Raw genomic sequence first — 14,931 nt, forward strand, 5'->3', positions numbered from 1 at the left:
CCTGTGAACTTAAATTCAAATTTGCCTCCTCCAAGGCCAGTATTCCACACCACACCACGCCACCCTGTGATAAAGATTGTTGAGCAAGAGTGAGACACACATTTAGGTCTTTCTTCAAAGGAGAGTGCTTGGCACATAGTAGCTTTGTCCCCTTCCTCCTTCCATTTATCAAATTTGTTCTCTTGAGGGAGAAGGGCCCACAGCAGGTTGGGTCCCATTTTGAGCACTTTATTCCCCCTCACACATTCTTTGGTCTTCTCCATCCACCATTTTGGTGCCTAGCATTGGTTCTCCCCCACATCCCATGCAATGGATGCTCTCTTTTATTTCCATCTTAGAATCTTGGGTTTGCTCAGCCTGAGTTTTCTACAGGAGACCCTTCCAGATGTCTACTCCCCAATTCCTCCTTTCATCGGCTTGTATTTCTCCTTTAATCCATTCAATAAATACTTCTGTGTTCCTATTATTTCCCCACAGGCTCCATCCCAACCCTCAGCAGAATGTTAGCTTCCTGAGGGCAGACACTGCTTCACTTTTGTCTCCATCTCTGGTGTCCACCAACATTGCCTGACCCAGACCAGTTGTTGCAAGGTGCCTGTTGATGAACTGACATTGTTTCTTTGAGTGCAAAGTGCAGTTGGACAAAGAGGATTAAGTAGCCTTCTTTCTAAACTATTAAAAAAGTGAAAAATTTAGAATAGAAATTTAGAAAAAAACTGGAATAGAATAATTTAGAATAGAAGAAAACTTAATTTTACTTGAAGTTCCGCATTCTTCCTGGGATGCCTGGTGGTGGTCTGGCCCCTGGTGGGATGGGTTTGGGGGGGTCGACAAGCAGTGACACCCCATTTGTCTGTTCACTCCCTAAGGAAATGGTCAGCTTGGATCACAAGGGAAAATTGTTGTAGCTTTTTTTTTCCCCCTGAATAGGTGACGACAAGTATGTAGCCCGCTAAACGAAACGATGTGATCGGAGTTTAAAAACCCCCAACGAAACTACATGTGCGCTAAGGTCAATTCCATCAGACACCTTTAATAGCTCTCAGGAGTGGGTCTTTTCAGCAAAAGCCCCTGAAAGAGTACAATTTTCCTGTTCAACTAACTGGATAACCCTTCCTTCCAACGACTCGGCTGTCTTCAGTAAATAGATAAGAAAGACTTTGAAAAAGACGGAATGGGGTCAAGAAAGGCCCAGCTGTCCCTTTTTGGGGAGCTGCTTCATGGCTGTGAATGCCTGCTTGCTATCCCTAGGCTCAAATTTTCAGCATTCAGATATGCCTATCTCTTGCCCAAGAATGGGGAGGATGGTAATTAAATCACGCTGTCAAGGCAAAGAGGGTTAGGGGAGAGAGGGAGGAGGACAATTAAAATCACTCATCCGTTGATGAGCGGGCTTTTCTCTCTCCCTTTTGTGCTTCCCCAGAATAGGCACCTTCGGAGATAAGACCACATGCATTTCCATACGCATTTCTCATCCCAACTCACCTCTCTTATCATTAAGGTTCCTTCTCTGGAAATGCTGCTAAACGTGTCTGCGTGAGAGGTCTCCAGGCCATGGCTTCCAACCATCGCCATATTGTACTGTTCATTACTCGCCGGAGCTCCTGTGGGTCTGCCGGAGGGGAGGGAACAATATTTATTATTATATCTCCTTCCCACCCACACACAGTAAATAAGTTCCTTCCTATCCAGAACAATTTTCTGTCTCGACTTGACTTTTATGGTAATGAGGACATCAGGAAACCCAGTTAAGGGGGTTTCTGTTCGATGGGATGCCAGAAAGGGCTTTTCTTTTTCCCCAAGAGCCGTCTTAGCTACGGCTAGTTAAACGCAGCATGGCTGGTTTGTGTGAGGCTTCATTCTAACTCCAGCTTTGCAACACGGTGTGGAGAGAGAGCAGAAGGTCTTCTCAGAAGAGTCAGTGGGCTCTGATTGTCACCCAGATGGAAGAGGGAAAGACCAGAAGCAATGGAGAGATGGGTTCCTTCTCAGTTTCTCCACTAACACACCCACTATCACACACTTGGGTCACAGACCTCCCCTTCTTCTGGTGATTCAATCCAAAGATGGGCAGGGGAGAGTTCATCCCATCTTCACAGCAGCCAACAAGCACTGGTCAGGTTGTACTTACTGTGTTCCAGGCACTGTGCTAAGGACTAGGAATGCAAAGAAACAGGGGAAAGACCAGCCTCTGCCCTCAAAGAGCTCATATTCCAATGGGAGAGACATCCTGGAGACCTGAGTAGAAATGGGACTTGTTTCCTCTGTGCGTCCTGAAGAGCAAAACTTGGTGCTCTTCACATAGTAGGTCTAGGAGATGAGTTTTCCCATTGGACCTCCTCAAGGCTATGATGAGTCTAGTTCTTGATTACTCATTAGATAGCTTTTGTTCATGTGTCCATTTAAACAAACATGAAAAGTACGTTTGGTGTCACTCTGATTTCGTTTCTAGACTCTTGGATCAGAGATGATAGAAATACTTATTTTCAAATTATAAAAATTTAAAAAAAATAACAAAAAATTTGAAAAAATTTAAAAATAGTCCAGGGAATGAGCCTGTTTTATGACTCCAAATTTAGACAAAGAAGAAACATTTCAGGGATATCAAGCCAAGATAGGAAAGAGTTTGCTAACAGAGGCATGTAAGTAGAGTAATAGAACTCCACACATGGAGTCAGAAGACCTGAGTTCAAACTTAGTCTCAGGTACTTACTAGCTGTATGACCCTGGGCAAGTCACTTTACCTCTGTCTCCCTCAGTTTTCTTATCTGTAGAATGGGGATAATAATAGGACCTACCTCCCAGGGTTGCTGTGAGGATCAAATGATAATATTTGTAAAGTGCTTTGCAAACATTTAAGTGTTGTGGTCATCATTATTATTACCAGTAAGAAAAGAGAATGTAGATGGTCTAGACTAGAGGAAGTGATCTGAATTTGAACAAGGATTTCACAAATGTGGCTGATTGCATACAATCTTTCATTTGATTACTTGAGCTTGTAGAGTTGGAAATTCTTGAACCCCTAAAACTACATTACCCCAAATTCCTTTCTGTATTACCCAGAATGCTTTTCCATTTGTGCAGGTTTGCATGGTCAATAAGTTCGGTAGCTCCTCCCTCTTGCTCTCTTCTCTCTTGAGCAGGTTGGAAGGTTTAGGTAGCTTTTTTACTTTAGTTATTATTAATAAAACTTCATAAAATATAATGCTTAGTTTTGTCGATCAATTTTAATCTTTCCAAGCTGCTCATTTCCAATGAGTATCTAAGGACCTGCCTGCCGAGCATTCAGATGTGTAGTCAATGTGTCTCTCTCCCTACCCTACCCTACCTCCATCTGATTTCTGATAAATCAAAAATGAGGGAACTCCTTGCGTGGAAAATCTTGACCTCGATGCACAGCAGCGACCTGTCTGCAACTTCCTATTTGAAAGAATTGCCTGCGAGGATGGAGAGATTAGGCAGCTTTTCATGGACACACTCCAGAAGGTATTCACAAGCATAACACTCCAGAAGATATCCAGAGAATCTAGCTTCTTCTGCCTCCAAGGCCAGCTCTATCCCCTGAGTCGCAGGGCTTCCCTTTATACTGTGACCCTTCCCTCTTTACTAAGTGGTACAATCGCAGGTACAGATGGATGGGCCACTGGAAGGCACCCCATATTTTAGGAACTCAAAAAACGTTCATTATGTGGCTCTCAGTACTCCCAATGAATATGCAGAGAGAGAAAGGGAACCTGCTTTCTACAACAGCTTTGGCTATATCCGTCCAGTTCAGGGGCAGCCCCAGGCAGATGACTCCAACGGGATGAGCAGTATTGTTATATCCTCCCAAGTATTGAAGTTCCACTTGGCTTTTGGTGATGTAGATGCATTACTTAAGGGGCTGTCATTGAGACAGTTGATTCTCCTTGTCCTGGAATGCCTATTAGCTCTGATCTTGATCATGACCAATACCTGGTCCTTGGATGGACACACAAAAGATGATTCCATGAAGCCTTTGTCATCCATATTGAGCTTGACATAAACAGTGAGGTCTTCTTTTTCTTCTCTGCCTCTTTTTTTCCTTTCTCCTCCTCCTCCTCCTTCTTTAGTTAACTACAATTACTTACTCTGATGTCTTGACAAATTGACATACTCTAAACTTTGATGAGGAGCATTATCTCAATCATGAAATTGCTCCAAATTGCATTGAGATTACACTTTTTATATCATATCAAGACCAGTCATTTTGTGCAGTTCTTCAGGTGGACTCTGCTGGTTTTTAGTTACTACACTAAAAAAGATATGCCAAAACTAGCTTTAATTCCACTTTTGGTTTATTTTCAGATCTCGATTCTCTCCCTCCCACCTCCCAATACCTCCTATTGAGAAGGCAAGAAAAAGAAAACCTGTTATCAACGTGTAGAATCAAGCCAACAAACTTCTAAAATTATTTTTCCCCAGTCTTCGAGTCTTTAAAAACAAAACAAAACAAAACAAAACAATCTTCTCTTAAGTGTATCAAAATTATCGTTGTCTCAAACTATAACCATAAAAGATACAGATTGCTAGCTCATTTAGTATGAAATCAATTAACTATCTAGACGGGGTACCTACATGGTTTTTGCAAATTGTATCACAGTTGGAAAAGGGTCAGAGAGTCCATCTAGTAAAGTTCAGAAGGAAACCAAGGTCATTTCCATAATTTAGGCAGTGTAGGGTTATTCCTACTCTCCTTGAAGATGGAGGAGGAGGAGGAGGAGGAAGAGGAGGAAGGTCTCTTGTTAGTGAGGTGGGGTAGAGACTGACTGATTGCTGAGGCAGCCCATCCCACTTTTGGATTGCTTTTGGAAGACCATTTCTTTACATCCAGCCTAAGTTTACATCCATAATTTCTGCCCATTATTCCTACTTCTTCCTCTTAGAGCTGAGCAAGTCAGTTGCCTCTTTCATGGGACAGCCTCTCATCTACATGAACACAGCTCTGATTCACGTATGGCCTTTCACCATTCAGGTTGCCTTTTGACTTATTAATGTCCTTCCTGAAACATGAAACTCAGAACCGACCACAGAACTCTTAAGTGCGGTCTGAACAACGTGGAAGTGAGTTTCAATGGCCACCTCCTTCTCCTAAAGTATCCCAAGATCTCACTGGGGCTTGTGGGTGCCATAGTATATTCTTGACTTATTCTGAACTTGAAGTCAGTTAAAACCTCCAGATTAGAAAAAAGCCAAGGGGGTTAAGCAACTTGCCCAAGGCCAATATATCATAAGCCTTAGAGGCAGGATTTGAACCCAGGGTCACTGACTCCAGAGCCAGTGCTCTTTCTATTACACAACAGTGCCAGTCAAATGCTTAGCCCAACACTACTATGCTAGGCTGAGGTCTTAAAGACAATATATGAAGGTCTAGATTTTGTGTTGGGGCAGACATGGATAGAGCACTGGGTCTGGAATCATGAAGTCCTGAGATCAAATCTGGATTTGGATGTTTAGTCAAATCACTTAGCCTCTGTCTGCCTCAGTTTTCTCAACTGTAAAATGGGGCTAATAATTGTACCTCTATCGAGGGGCTGCTGAGACGATCAAATGAGATAATAATTATAGCATAGTAAGAGCTATATAAATGTTAAAAACCATCACTGTCATCATCATCATTATGAAGATAACAAGATAGGAACAACTTTCTCCTTACAATATTTGAGTCCCCCCTCCTTTTCTCAGGCCTGTCTGTATTAGATGTCATGAGGACTTGGCAGACCAAAGTCCAGTTTCATACAGTCACCTGGATAAAGGATATGGGTCTTAGAGCTGTCGCCTACTGACAGACAGACAAATATCTGAAGGAATGGCAAGTTTGTAAAAAGTATAAATTTCCTAGAAAAAGAAAATGTAGGCAACTGACATCCAATTCTTGTTTTTTTTTTCTTTTTAAAATTCACTTCAAAGACAAAATATTTCTTCACTCAAAAGTACAATCAACGAAACAAATTAAAAAGCATCTTACATGAGCCTGGGGATGTCACTGACGGGCACCGTCCCATCATGTGTCTCGCTCTCTCCGTCTTCCTCCTCCTCTTCGCTGCTTTCTGACTCCTCACTGGAAGAAGAATAATCAGTCACCTTCTTCAGGGGCCGGTTGGTTTCTTCGATTCGGAGTTCCCTTAATTCTTTGGCTAGTGCGGTCAGGTCCTACAAAGAGAGACATTGACCTTCCTGTGAAACATGTTGGGGCCCAGGAAGTGGCGTTTTTTGTTTTTGTTTCACCAAAAGCCAATGTTATAGCATGAGCAACAAGGAAAGAGGTCTGGAGTATTGTTAACAAACATAGTGACTGGGCTAGAACAAATAGGAAACCATGTTTGTAGAGTGGGAAAACGAAAGAGGGAGAGATGAAACAAATTTTATATTTACCCCAAATCAAGAGCTCGATTATGACTGCTAAATATCCACTTTCTAGATGGGCATCAAATACATGATTCTTTTATTTGGGAAAAGATGAAGTTTTGTTACCATCAGAGTAAACTGGAATAGACCATGGGATAGGAGACACTCCCCCCCGCCCCCAGCCCTTTAGGGCGATCACTCAGAGCCTCTCTCGGGGCCAGCTTTTTCCCAAATGTGAATGCCATGGGACAGGAGAGCAACGAGATGGAACCATTCAATGTTCCATCCAGGATGATGACTGAAATAGAGTGGAAGAGCCAGGGCAGACCAGGAAGCTACTTGGTGCCCACCAAACCTGAGCCCTTAAAATTTATAGATACTGCTTTGATGTCATCAGGAGGCAAAGCAGAACATGCCTTCAGAGAAAGGGAATAAAGACTCCTTTTTCCAATGAAGCTATTGAGGGTAGCCTGGCTGACAATACCTAAGTGAGGGTAAACACAAGTTTTTCAGAAGATGGAACATTTTTCAGTTTACTATGACTCTGATGAAACCATGGAGCCTGCTGGGAAAGTGTAGCGTTTCAATAGGAGGGGCATCGCAGGCAGTGTGTAGAGGTTAAAAAAAAAAAAAGAATCTATTGTCCGACATGCTCTTATAGCAATGCAGAGAAAGGAAGCAAATCAGCAAAAGCATGATCATTCTGACTTGCATGGGTTTGACTGCCTATGGCACAAGGCATGCAGATGACGGAAGAAGCATGTGATTGTCAATCTTACCATTCCTCCCTATATTAGTGACCGATGTAGGCACCATTGCATTCGGTCAGAGATCAGGGATTAGGGAGAAAGAAACTCATTGAAAAATTCTCAATTTTACAATTCCCCAGGGCCATATTCTCTCTTCATTGCAATCCATACATGTCCAATTGGCTGATCTAATCACGTGCAGGATTACAGTAATGGTGTCCTTCTGAGAACATCTTAAAATCCATCCCTTTGGCATTAGAGGGGATGCCATTTGGCAATGCCATCCATTACCACTAGATATATAATCTTATTTAAAAAAAGAGCAGTGGAGACATTGATATGTTGAGTGTTGCTAAGTTTCTTAAGGCTGAGAAAATAATACACTTTGGTAGTATTCGTTGGTTGGGAATCTTAGGATGGCCAGTTTTATAAATGATGCAACCATGTCTTTAAGTGGAATGGTCATCTCTTTCTAATTTCACGTAAGTGATAACAGAAAGCTTTATGGATTCTCCAATTTGCTCTGGAGACACTTAAATAGAGATACTCCACAAAGAGAAGGTTCTAAAAGGAAAGCCTGGGGGAGGGCCCATCATCAATAAAGGGGCATCATCAAAACAGTTCTTAAAAGTCTTCAGTTATGCTTAGATGTAAGGGCTTCTATTTCAGGGAGAATCTATAGCAATGTAGAAAGTCATTCATGCAAATTGATTTCTGGCTCCATTGGTCACGGACCAAAGAGAAAATACTCCCATTGAGAATTGAGGAGATATTTTTTAAAAACAGAAACTCAAAAGAAGAACTTCAGAGGTCTGCTGGACAAAGGCACAGCTGAACAGGGATTCCTTCTACAACTTATCCTAGAAATGGCCATCTGATATTAGCTTGGTGATCTCCAGTGGGAGGGAGCTTATTTTTCTCCTAGGAAAGTCCATTCCACTTTGGGATAGCTCTGATCATTAGGGAAAATTTTTACCCAGAAGTCTAATGTCACTCTCTACAGTCCTCACCCACTATTCTGCCCTCTTGATAACTCCCACTTGCTTGCCTTTCTCCAAAGGAGAAGAAACTGAAGAATCTTTAAATCTATCAGAAAAAAATGTATACACACAAATAGAATGTACAAGTATAATGGGAGAAAATCTTCCGAGCCCCAATATATCATAAAACTAGATTGAAATTTATTGTTTTTGCTCTTTGGCAAGCATGCTAATCCTGTGCTAAGTTATAAAGAGTATGTAACTAGGGTGTTATTTTTTTTTTATTAGAACAAAGAGAGAATATGGTTTTAAAGATTTTTTTTACCTACAATGCTAATAACCATATGAGTCAACTGGAATAACATTAATTGCCAAGACAATTAATTATTTAAATCTTTTTCCAAGGTTTTGTGTTCCTCAAAGTTGAAAATTCAAAAATGAGTAGAATTTAAAAAGAGAAAGATCTCATTGTTTAAAAATATTCTTTTTACTCACCCCAAATTTACCAATTTAGCACACTGCTTTTTCCCAAGATTTCCAATTCTTTTAAAATTGTAGTTGGGGATTGCTGTTCATAGGAACAGATCAGGAGTGAAAAAGGGCCATGGTCATCAGCTCATCCAAACCCACCATTTTACAGTTGAGAAAATCGTGGTTCAGAGAAGTGAGTTTGCTCACCCAAAGTCATAATGGTAACAAAGTTGGGATTTGGATCTAGATCCAATGGCTCTCAGTCCTGTGTTCCTTCCATGACACCATATTGGTACTGTCCTTACAATTTAAGCTTTCCTTCACTGTACCTGGGACAGTGGAAAGAAGGCTGGACTTGGAGTCCATTTGTTATGAGTTGGAGAAGGAAATGGCAAACCACTCCAGTGATTTTTGTCAAGAAATTCCCTCCAAAATGGGTCGCAAAATGTTGGAGATGACTGAAATGACTGAACAACAACACAGGTAATCTGGCTTCAGGGCTAATAAGGAATCATCTTTGGTAAAATACTGAAAATCACCATAGAAATTATTTCAGTTTGTTTGGGAAGTTCTCAGATTCTGATACCAAGTTCTCTCTTTTCCCTCCTCCTGACTTCCCAAACAGAATTCACCTTTCAATGTCATCAGCCAAACTAGTGAACCAAGAGTTTGTGTACCCAGCTCATTCTTAGCAACATTTTCAGACCAGTTATAATAACAATTTTCTAGAAAAATCAGGTAAGATGAGGGATTGCCATCATGGCATTAGAGACTCACTCTACTAACAACTAATTCTTTGGCACTTAAATTGTCTCCAGATAATGAGCTTTTGTAGGTTTTATTGCTTGATTGCCTCAGGTGTAGGGCAAGGGAAAGAGTATTTGAAAGAGAAATGGAAGTGCTATTTAATAGGAAAAGTAGTTGGGATTTTATTACTGACCCAGAGGAAAATGGCCATGAAAAGGTCTTGGATAATCCAGTCGGTGCAGTTGGATATCATTTAATTGGAAAGTTTCCTTGATTTATTCTTTTCTAGAATCAATTCAGTGTAACTGCATAAACCTCATATGTAACTTACCATATGAACATGCCACCTAAATAGGTGCTGTTTTAAATACCTCTCTATTTGTGAAGTATTATGCAAATCTGTTCAAAACAGATGGCATGGCTTTCCTTTATAGCCTTCGATAACTAAAATAAATACATATGTACACACACAGAATGTGTATATCACATTATTTTTGTAATAATCTCAAGACCTTGAAGAAGATATTTTATCTCTCTGGGCCTCAGTTTCCACATTTGTAACAAGTAGGGATTAAACTACCTGATAGTTAAACTCTAGTTCCTCTATTCTGTTACCATTCTGATTTTTTACCAGGAAGACTCTAGAATGAGTCCAGTGGAAGGAAGCTGGTGTTATATCCCAAAGAAAGTCTAATTCACCATGGATTTAATGCTCCTGAATCATTTTGTGGAAACTCAGTATTATGAAATATACAGAAATTAGTTTTCTGAATCTCAGATTAGTATCCAACTAAAATGAATGACTCTCAACTAACTGAGCAGCGAGACTATTAAAAAAAATAATAATTCTTATTATTCCTGAAAAATGAACCAATTATGACTTTTGCATTTCCACTCAAGATGATTTTATTTTGGCCCAGTTTGGAGATTCTGGTAATAATAAATTACCTTGTATTTCCTTTGAATCTATTTTGTGTCTATCTTCATGGGTTCAGGTTGTTTTACCAGTTAGATACTCAAGGAGAGGAGCTGTGTATGTCTCTGTATGCTTAGCATACTGCAAATTACATGATATGCATGTAATTGGCACCATGCTTGGTATGTTGGAGGGTCTTAATAAATGATTTTTGATGGGTTGATATATACATATATGTATATAACAGTTCCTGGAAAAGGTGGCTTAGCTGTTTATAAACCAATACCAACATTTATGAAGGTAAATAATTCCAAAGGTAACCCAGTAACTTCTATCCTAATCTCTGAGATTTGTGAAAATGATGTACAGAGGGGGTAGCTAGGTGGAACTTTAGATAGAGATGGAAGGTGCTGGATTCAAATCTGGCCTCAGGTATTTCCTAACTGTGTGACCCTGGGTAGGTCACTGAATCTTGATTATTTAGCCCTTGCTGATCTTCTGTCTTAGAAGTGATACTAAGGCAAAAGATAAGAGTTTAAAGAAGAAAGAAAGAAAGAAAGAAAGAAAGAAAGAAAGAAAGAAAGAAAGAAAGAAAGAAAGAAAGAAAGAAAGAAAGAAAGAAAGAAAGAAAGAAAGAAAGAAAGAAAGGAAGAAAGAAAGGAAGGAGAAGAAAGAAAGAAAGAAAGAAAGAAAGAAAGAAAGAAAGAAAGAAAGAAAGAAAGAAAGAAAGAAAGAAAGAAAGAAAGAAAGAAAGAAAGAAAGAAAGAAAGAAAGAAAGAAAGAAAGAAAGGAAGGAAGGAAGGAAGGAAGGAAGGAAGGAAGGAAGGAAGGAAGGAAGGAAGGAAGGAAGGGAGAAAGAGAGGAAGGAAGGAAGAAAGAAAGAAAGAAAGAAAGAAAGAAAGAAAGAAAGAAAGAAAAAAGAAAGAAAGAAAGGAAGGAAGGAAGGAAGGAAGAGAGAAAGAGAGAGAGAAAAAGAGAGAGAAAGAAAGAAAGAGAGAGAAAGAGAAGAGAGAGGAGACAGAGAGAAAGAAAGAAAGGAAAAAAGAAAGAAAGAAAGAAAGAAAGAAAGAAAGAAAGAAAGAAAGAAAGAAAGAAAGAAAGAAAGAATGCTGTGTAGAAGACCCCCTTCCTCAAGGTGGTAATCACTTGAACCAGCATCCTTGATTCACTATATTTCCTTGAAGCCTATGCATAGAGCAATTTTATTAGTACCTGGAATGTTGAGGTATTTTTTTTATTGCTCTTAAATCCTTTCACAAGAAAATTGAATAGTACTATTACTCAATGAATGAGTGTTTATTATGTTCCTAATGTGTTCTAGGAATAAAGTATACATGTTGAATGTTGAATGATTTTGTCCTTAAATCCTTTTGGGGAAAAAAAAAACCAACTGTTTGGTGCTTTTAATCAATCAATTAATGAACATTTATTAAGGGCATACTAAGTTCTAGGTAGAGAGTACCTATATGGATGTTTCCTTAATGAGTGTTATCCAGATGCTAAAACATTGTGTACCCTGCTGAGACATGGATGGAGACCTGATATCTTTATAAACAGCAATCCTTGATCTATAACTGTATTTCTATTAATCACCCAATGGAGGGTGGTAGACCATGTGTCATAGTTTCAGAAGCAGGGATGCTTATCTATAAAGGTCAGATGCATACAAACATGCTTCTCCAACATGCCAGGATCACTCGGTGCCTTGGGGCAGAGATTTGACCATATAGTGCTTGGCAAGGTCAAAGCCTCCATGCCCCTGTAGCACCCCCAACACCATGCATCTCAGGCATCTTCACAAGGTCCGCCATGTCTGCCGAGTGCATGCAGATTGAAACTAATAAACATTCCCAATTTTTGGTGAATCCAGTCACTCTCATTTCTACTAGCTCCCTACCTACGCCCGACAAAGTGGTGGGTTCTCATGTTGGCTTCTGTCTGGTGGGTTTGATGGGGATGTCTACAAGTCTACTATTAAGTCTTAAAATGGGACTCTGGGTAGACTTTGCTATCTGGGTGAATGAACTTGAACCCAAGATGCTCCTATTGACCTCTTATATGTATTACCATTAGGGAAATCACAATTTCAGATAGTTAAAACCCACCATCTTTAAGCATGATCAAATGAAATAAATGTGTCACTAACCTCATCTATAGCTTTCTTATAGCTCTGCGATAAATGAAGATTCACCGATTTCAGAAGAAAATTGAGCAGGATGGGAAAAAAGCCAGAGAAAAACAGTTAAGAAACAGAATTAGAACAGTTAGGCTAATGCCATTGAATCACAAAGAAAAGATGTGAGAAAACAGCAATATATGTTAAAATCAGAACAGTAAATTGATTTTAGCATACATCTTTTAGCACATTGTGAACCTCAAAAATACAAACTAAACAAGAATGGGGTTTCATTAAATAGAATTTTCTTGAGATATTTTAAAGGAAATAAAAAGGAACACAGAAACTACTTCTAAATTAAATTCCACTCTTTAGTAATCTTTTTACTCTGTTTTTTTGTAAAGTCACTTGCCAAGTGGGCAGTAATAGGAGAAAGATAGGGAAGAAATTATTCTGTGATTTATAATTAGAAATGGGCAAACTACGCAGCTTTTCCTCCTTCAACTTATTTTCAGGGTGATAGAGGCCAGAGGTCCCATGGACACGTGAAGCCCATAGAAAATTCCCAAATCATATTTTAGCTAAGAGTTTCAACATCTTTCCCAATCAAACTTCTACAGAAAAGAGAAAAGGATGGATGAGACTCCCCCTTTCTCATTTCGACTCTCAGATAGACATCCTAAAAGACATCCAAAAGATACATCCAAAGATAACAAGAGTTGGTAGAAGTAACTGACAACAAAATCAGTTTCTTGACTTATCGAGACGGAGTGGATCTTTTTGGTTCTCCTGTCCCCAGTGATTTATTAATGCAGATTTTAGTTCAAGAGAGAGATAGAGACAGACAGATAAACAGAGATGGGCAGAGAGACAGGGAAAAAATCCCAAGTATACTTTTCTTTGGGGGGAAGAAGAGATAGAAGAGGAGAACCAAGAGAAGAGAGAAAAAAGGAGGAAGAGAAAAACTCACAGCTGGTCGTCCAGGCCGGGTGATGTCTCTGGATTCTTCTGGCTTCACCTTGGGAGGCTCGTGGGGAAGCACAGGTGATCCTTCAGATTTTGTGTTAGCTGGCAGAGAGAAAAAGGCAGAGAACATGAAATGCTGGGTGCTCATACCTTCAAGAAAACATCTAGTTGGGTGACTTTTCTAGCTTTCTCCTTTTTTTGTCAATGAATACTTTCTGGAATAATTATAAAATTTTTAAAATAAGGGGAAGTGGATGGAGTACTGGGCCTGGATTCAAGAGGGTTTGAATTCAAATTCAGCCTCAGACACTTATTAGCTTTGTAACCCTGGACAAGTCATTGGACTGCTAACTGGCTTGTTTTTCTCTTCTGCAAAATGAGGGTGATGATGGCATTTACATAATGGGGCTGTGGTGAGTATCAAATAAGCTAATATTTGGAAAGCACTTTTCAAACCTTAAAATGTTATGATGCTATTCATTAATAATACTAGATGGCTTTACATGGCATTTTAATATTTGCAAATCACTTTACATATTTTGCATGCAGTGCTATATAAATGTTAGCTCATATTTTTGTTGGTAAGAGCTCATATTTATAAAAGCTTTAGCTATTTAATGTCTCATGATCTCCTCAATAACTCTGTGAAGTGGGTGTTATTATTCATTTCTATTTTACAGATAAAGAAACTGAGGCAGACAAGGTTAAGTGACTTGCCAAAGGTTACACAATTAGTAAATATCTGAGTCAAAATTTGAACCCAAGTCTCCCTGGCTCCAAGTACAACATTCTATTCACTCACTACATTACCTAGTTGCTACTTTATGGCCCAAATGACCAAAGGTTCGAATCATAGCCCTTGTCCAATCACTAGGACACATCAATATGGGTTTAAGGACTTCACTTGATCAACTTGACAAAAAAGGGGGAAAAAACCAAACATGTAGGGGGAAATCAGACAAGTCAGTTGATGGCATTACATAATGAAGGAAGTCAAGATTCTCTACCATATTTCTAATTCAAGCATCCACCAATGGGAAAGCTGACTTGCCCCACGGGGACATGTGGGGAGATATGAGAGAAAATCAAAAGAATTGAGAGTAGGATTGCAAATACTGTTCTATCTTGTGACTCAATTCTGGAGCTAGCTTGGTTCCTTTTCTATTCAATTATGGACCTAGTCCAACTTCTGTCCTTTGAGAAAAGTTAATTTATAATTTATTAATAAATTATAATAATTATAATAAATTATAAAATAATTATATTGTGAGAAAACCTTATTGCGTTGTTAGAACCTAGTCCTGTATGGCTAGGAAACTTGATCACTAGAACTCGTTGTTTAGAGAACCTTATTTAGGCTACGTTGGCCAGGAAGAAACACAGGCAGACCCTAAGACTGAGGTAAGGAGTTTTCTCATAATTGTACATCTCAAGCAACCCATCTGTCTTATTCGAACACTGGCTTCAGATGGATCAACCAGTTTTTGCTTCCATGTTCCTCCAATTGTTTATAGACATTTGGGAGAAGTGGGACACCTCTTATCTTGAGTTCTGTGAACGTACTTGTTCATACTCCCTTGCACACTTGGAAAGTCCCTAATCATTCATCCAATTAGAAAT

General features: G+C 39.5%; 1 protein-coding gene across 15 annotated transcripts in view; it reads right to left on the minus strand.

Annotated features, from left to right (window-relative positions):
* Positions 1-14,931, minus strand: part of TNIK (TRAF2 and NCK interacting kinase) — a 443,964-nt gene that overhangs the window by 34,112 nt on the left and 394,921 nt on the right. For 12 of the 15 annotated variants that reach the window (XM_056806807.1, XM_056806811.1, XM_056806809.1 and 9 more), the window contains 4 exons: positions 13,316-13,413; positions 12,376-12,399; positions 5,987-6,171; positions 1,486-1,612 (listed from right to left, as the gene is read on the minus strand). In XM_056806807.1, the coding sequence (XP_056662785.1) occupies positions 1,486-1,612; positions 5,987-6,171; positions 12,376-12,399; positions 13,316-13,413 (434 nt within the window). The remainder of the gene's footprint in view (positions 1-1,485; positions 1,613-5,986; positions 6,172-12,375; positions 12,400-13,315; positions 13,414-14,931) is intronic. The other 3 variants (XM_007502229.3, XM_007502226.3, XM_007502223.3) reach the window with 1 other exon arrangement.

Source organism: Monodelphis domestica, chromosome 8 (genome assembly GCF_027887165.1).
Source record: "Monodelphis domestica isolate mMonDom1 chromosome 8, mMonDom1.pri, whole genome shotgun sequence".
Taxonomy (NCBI): domain Eukaryota; kingdom Metazoa; phylum Chordata; class Mammalia; order Didelphimorphia; family Didelphidae; genus Monodelphis; species Monodelphis domestica.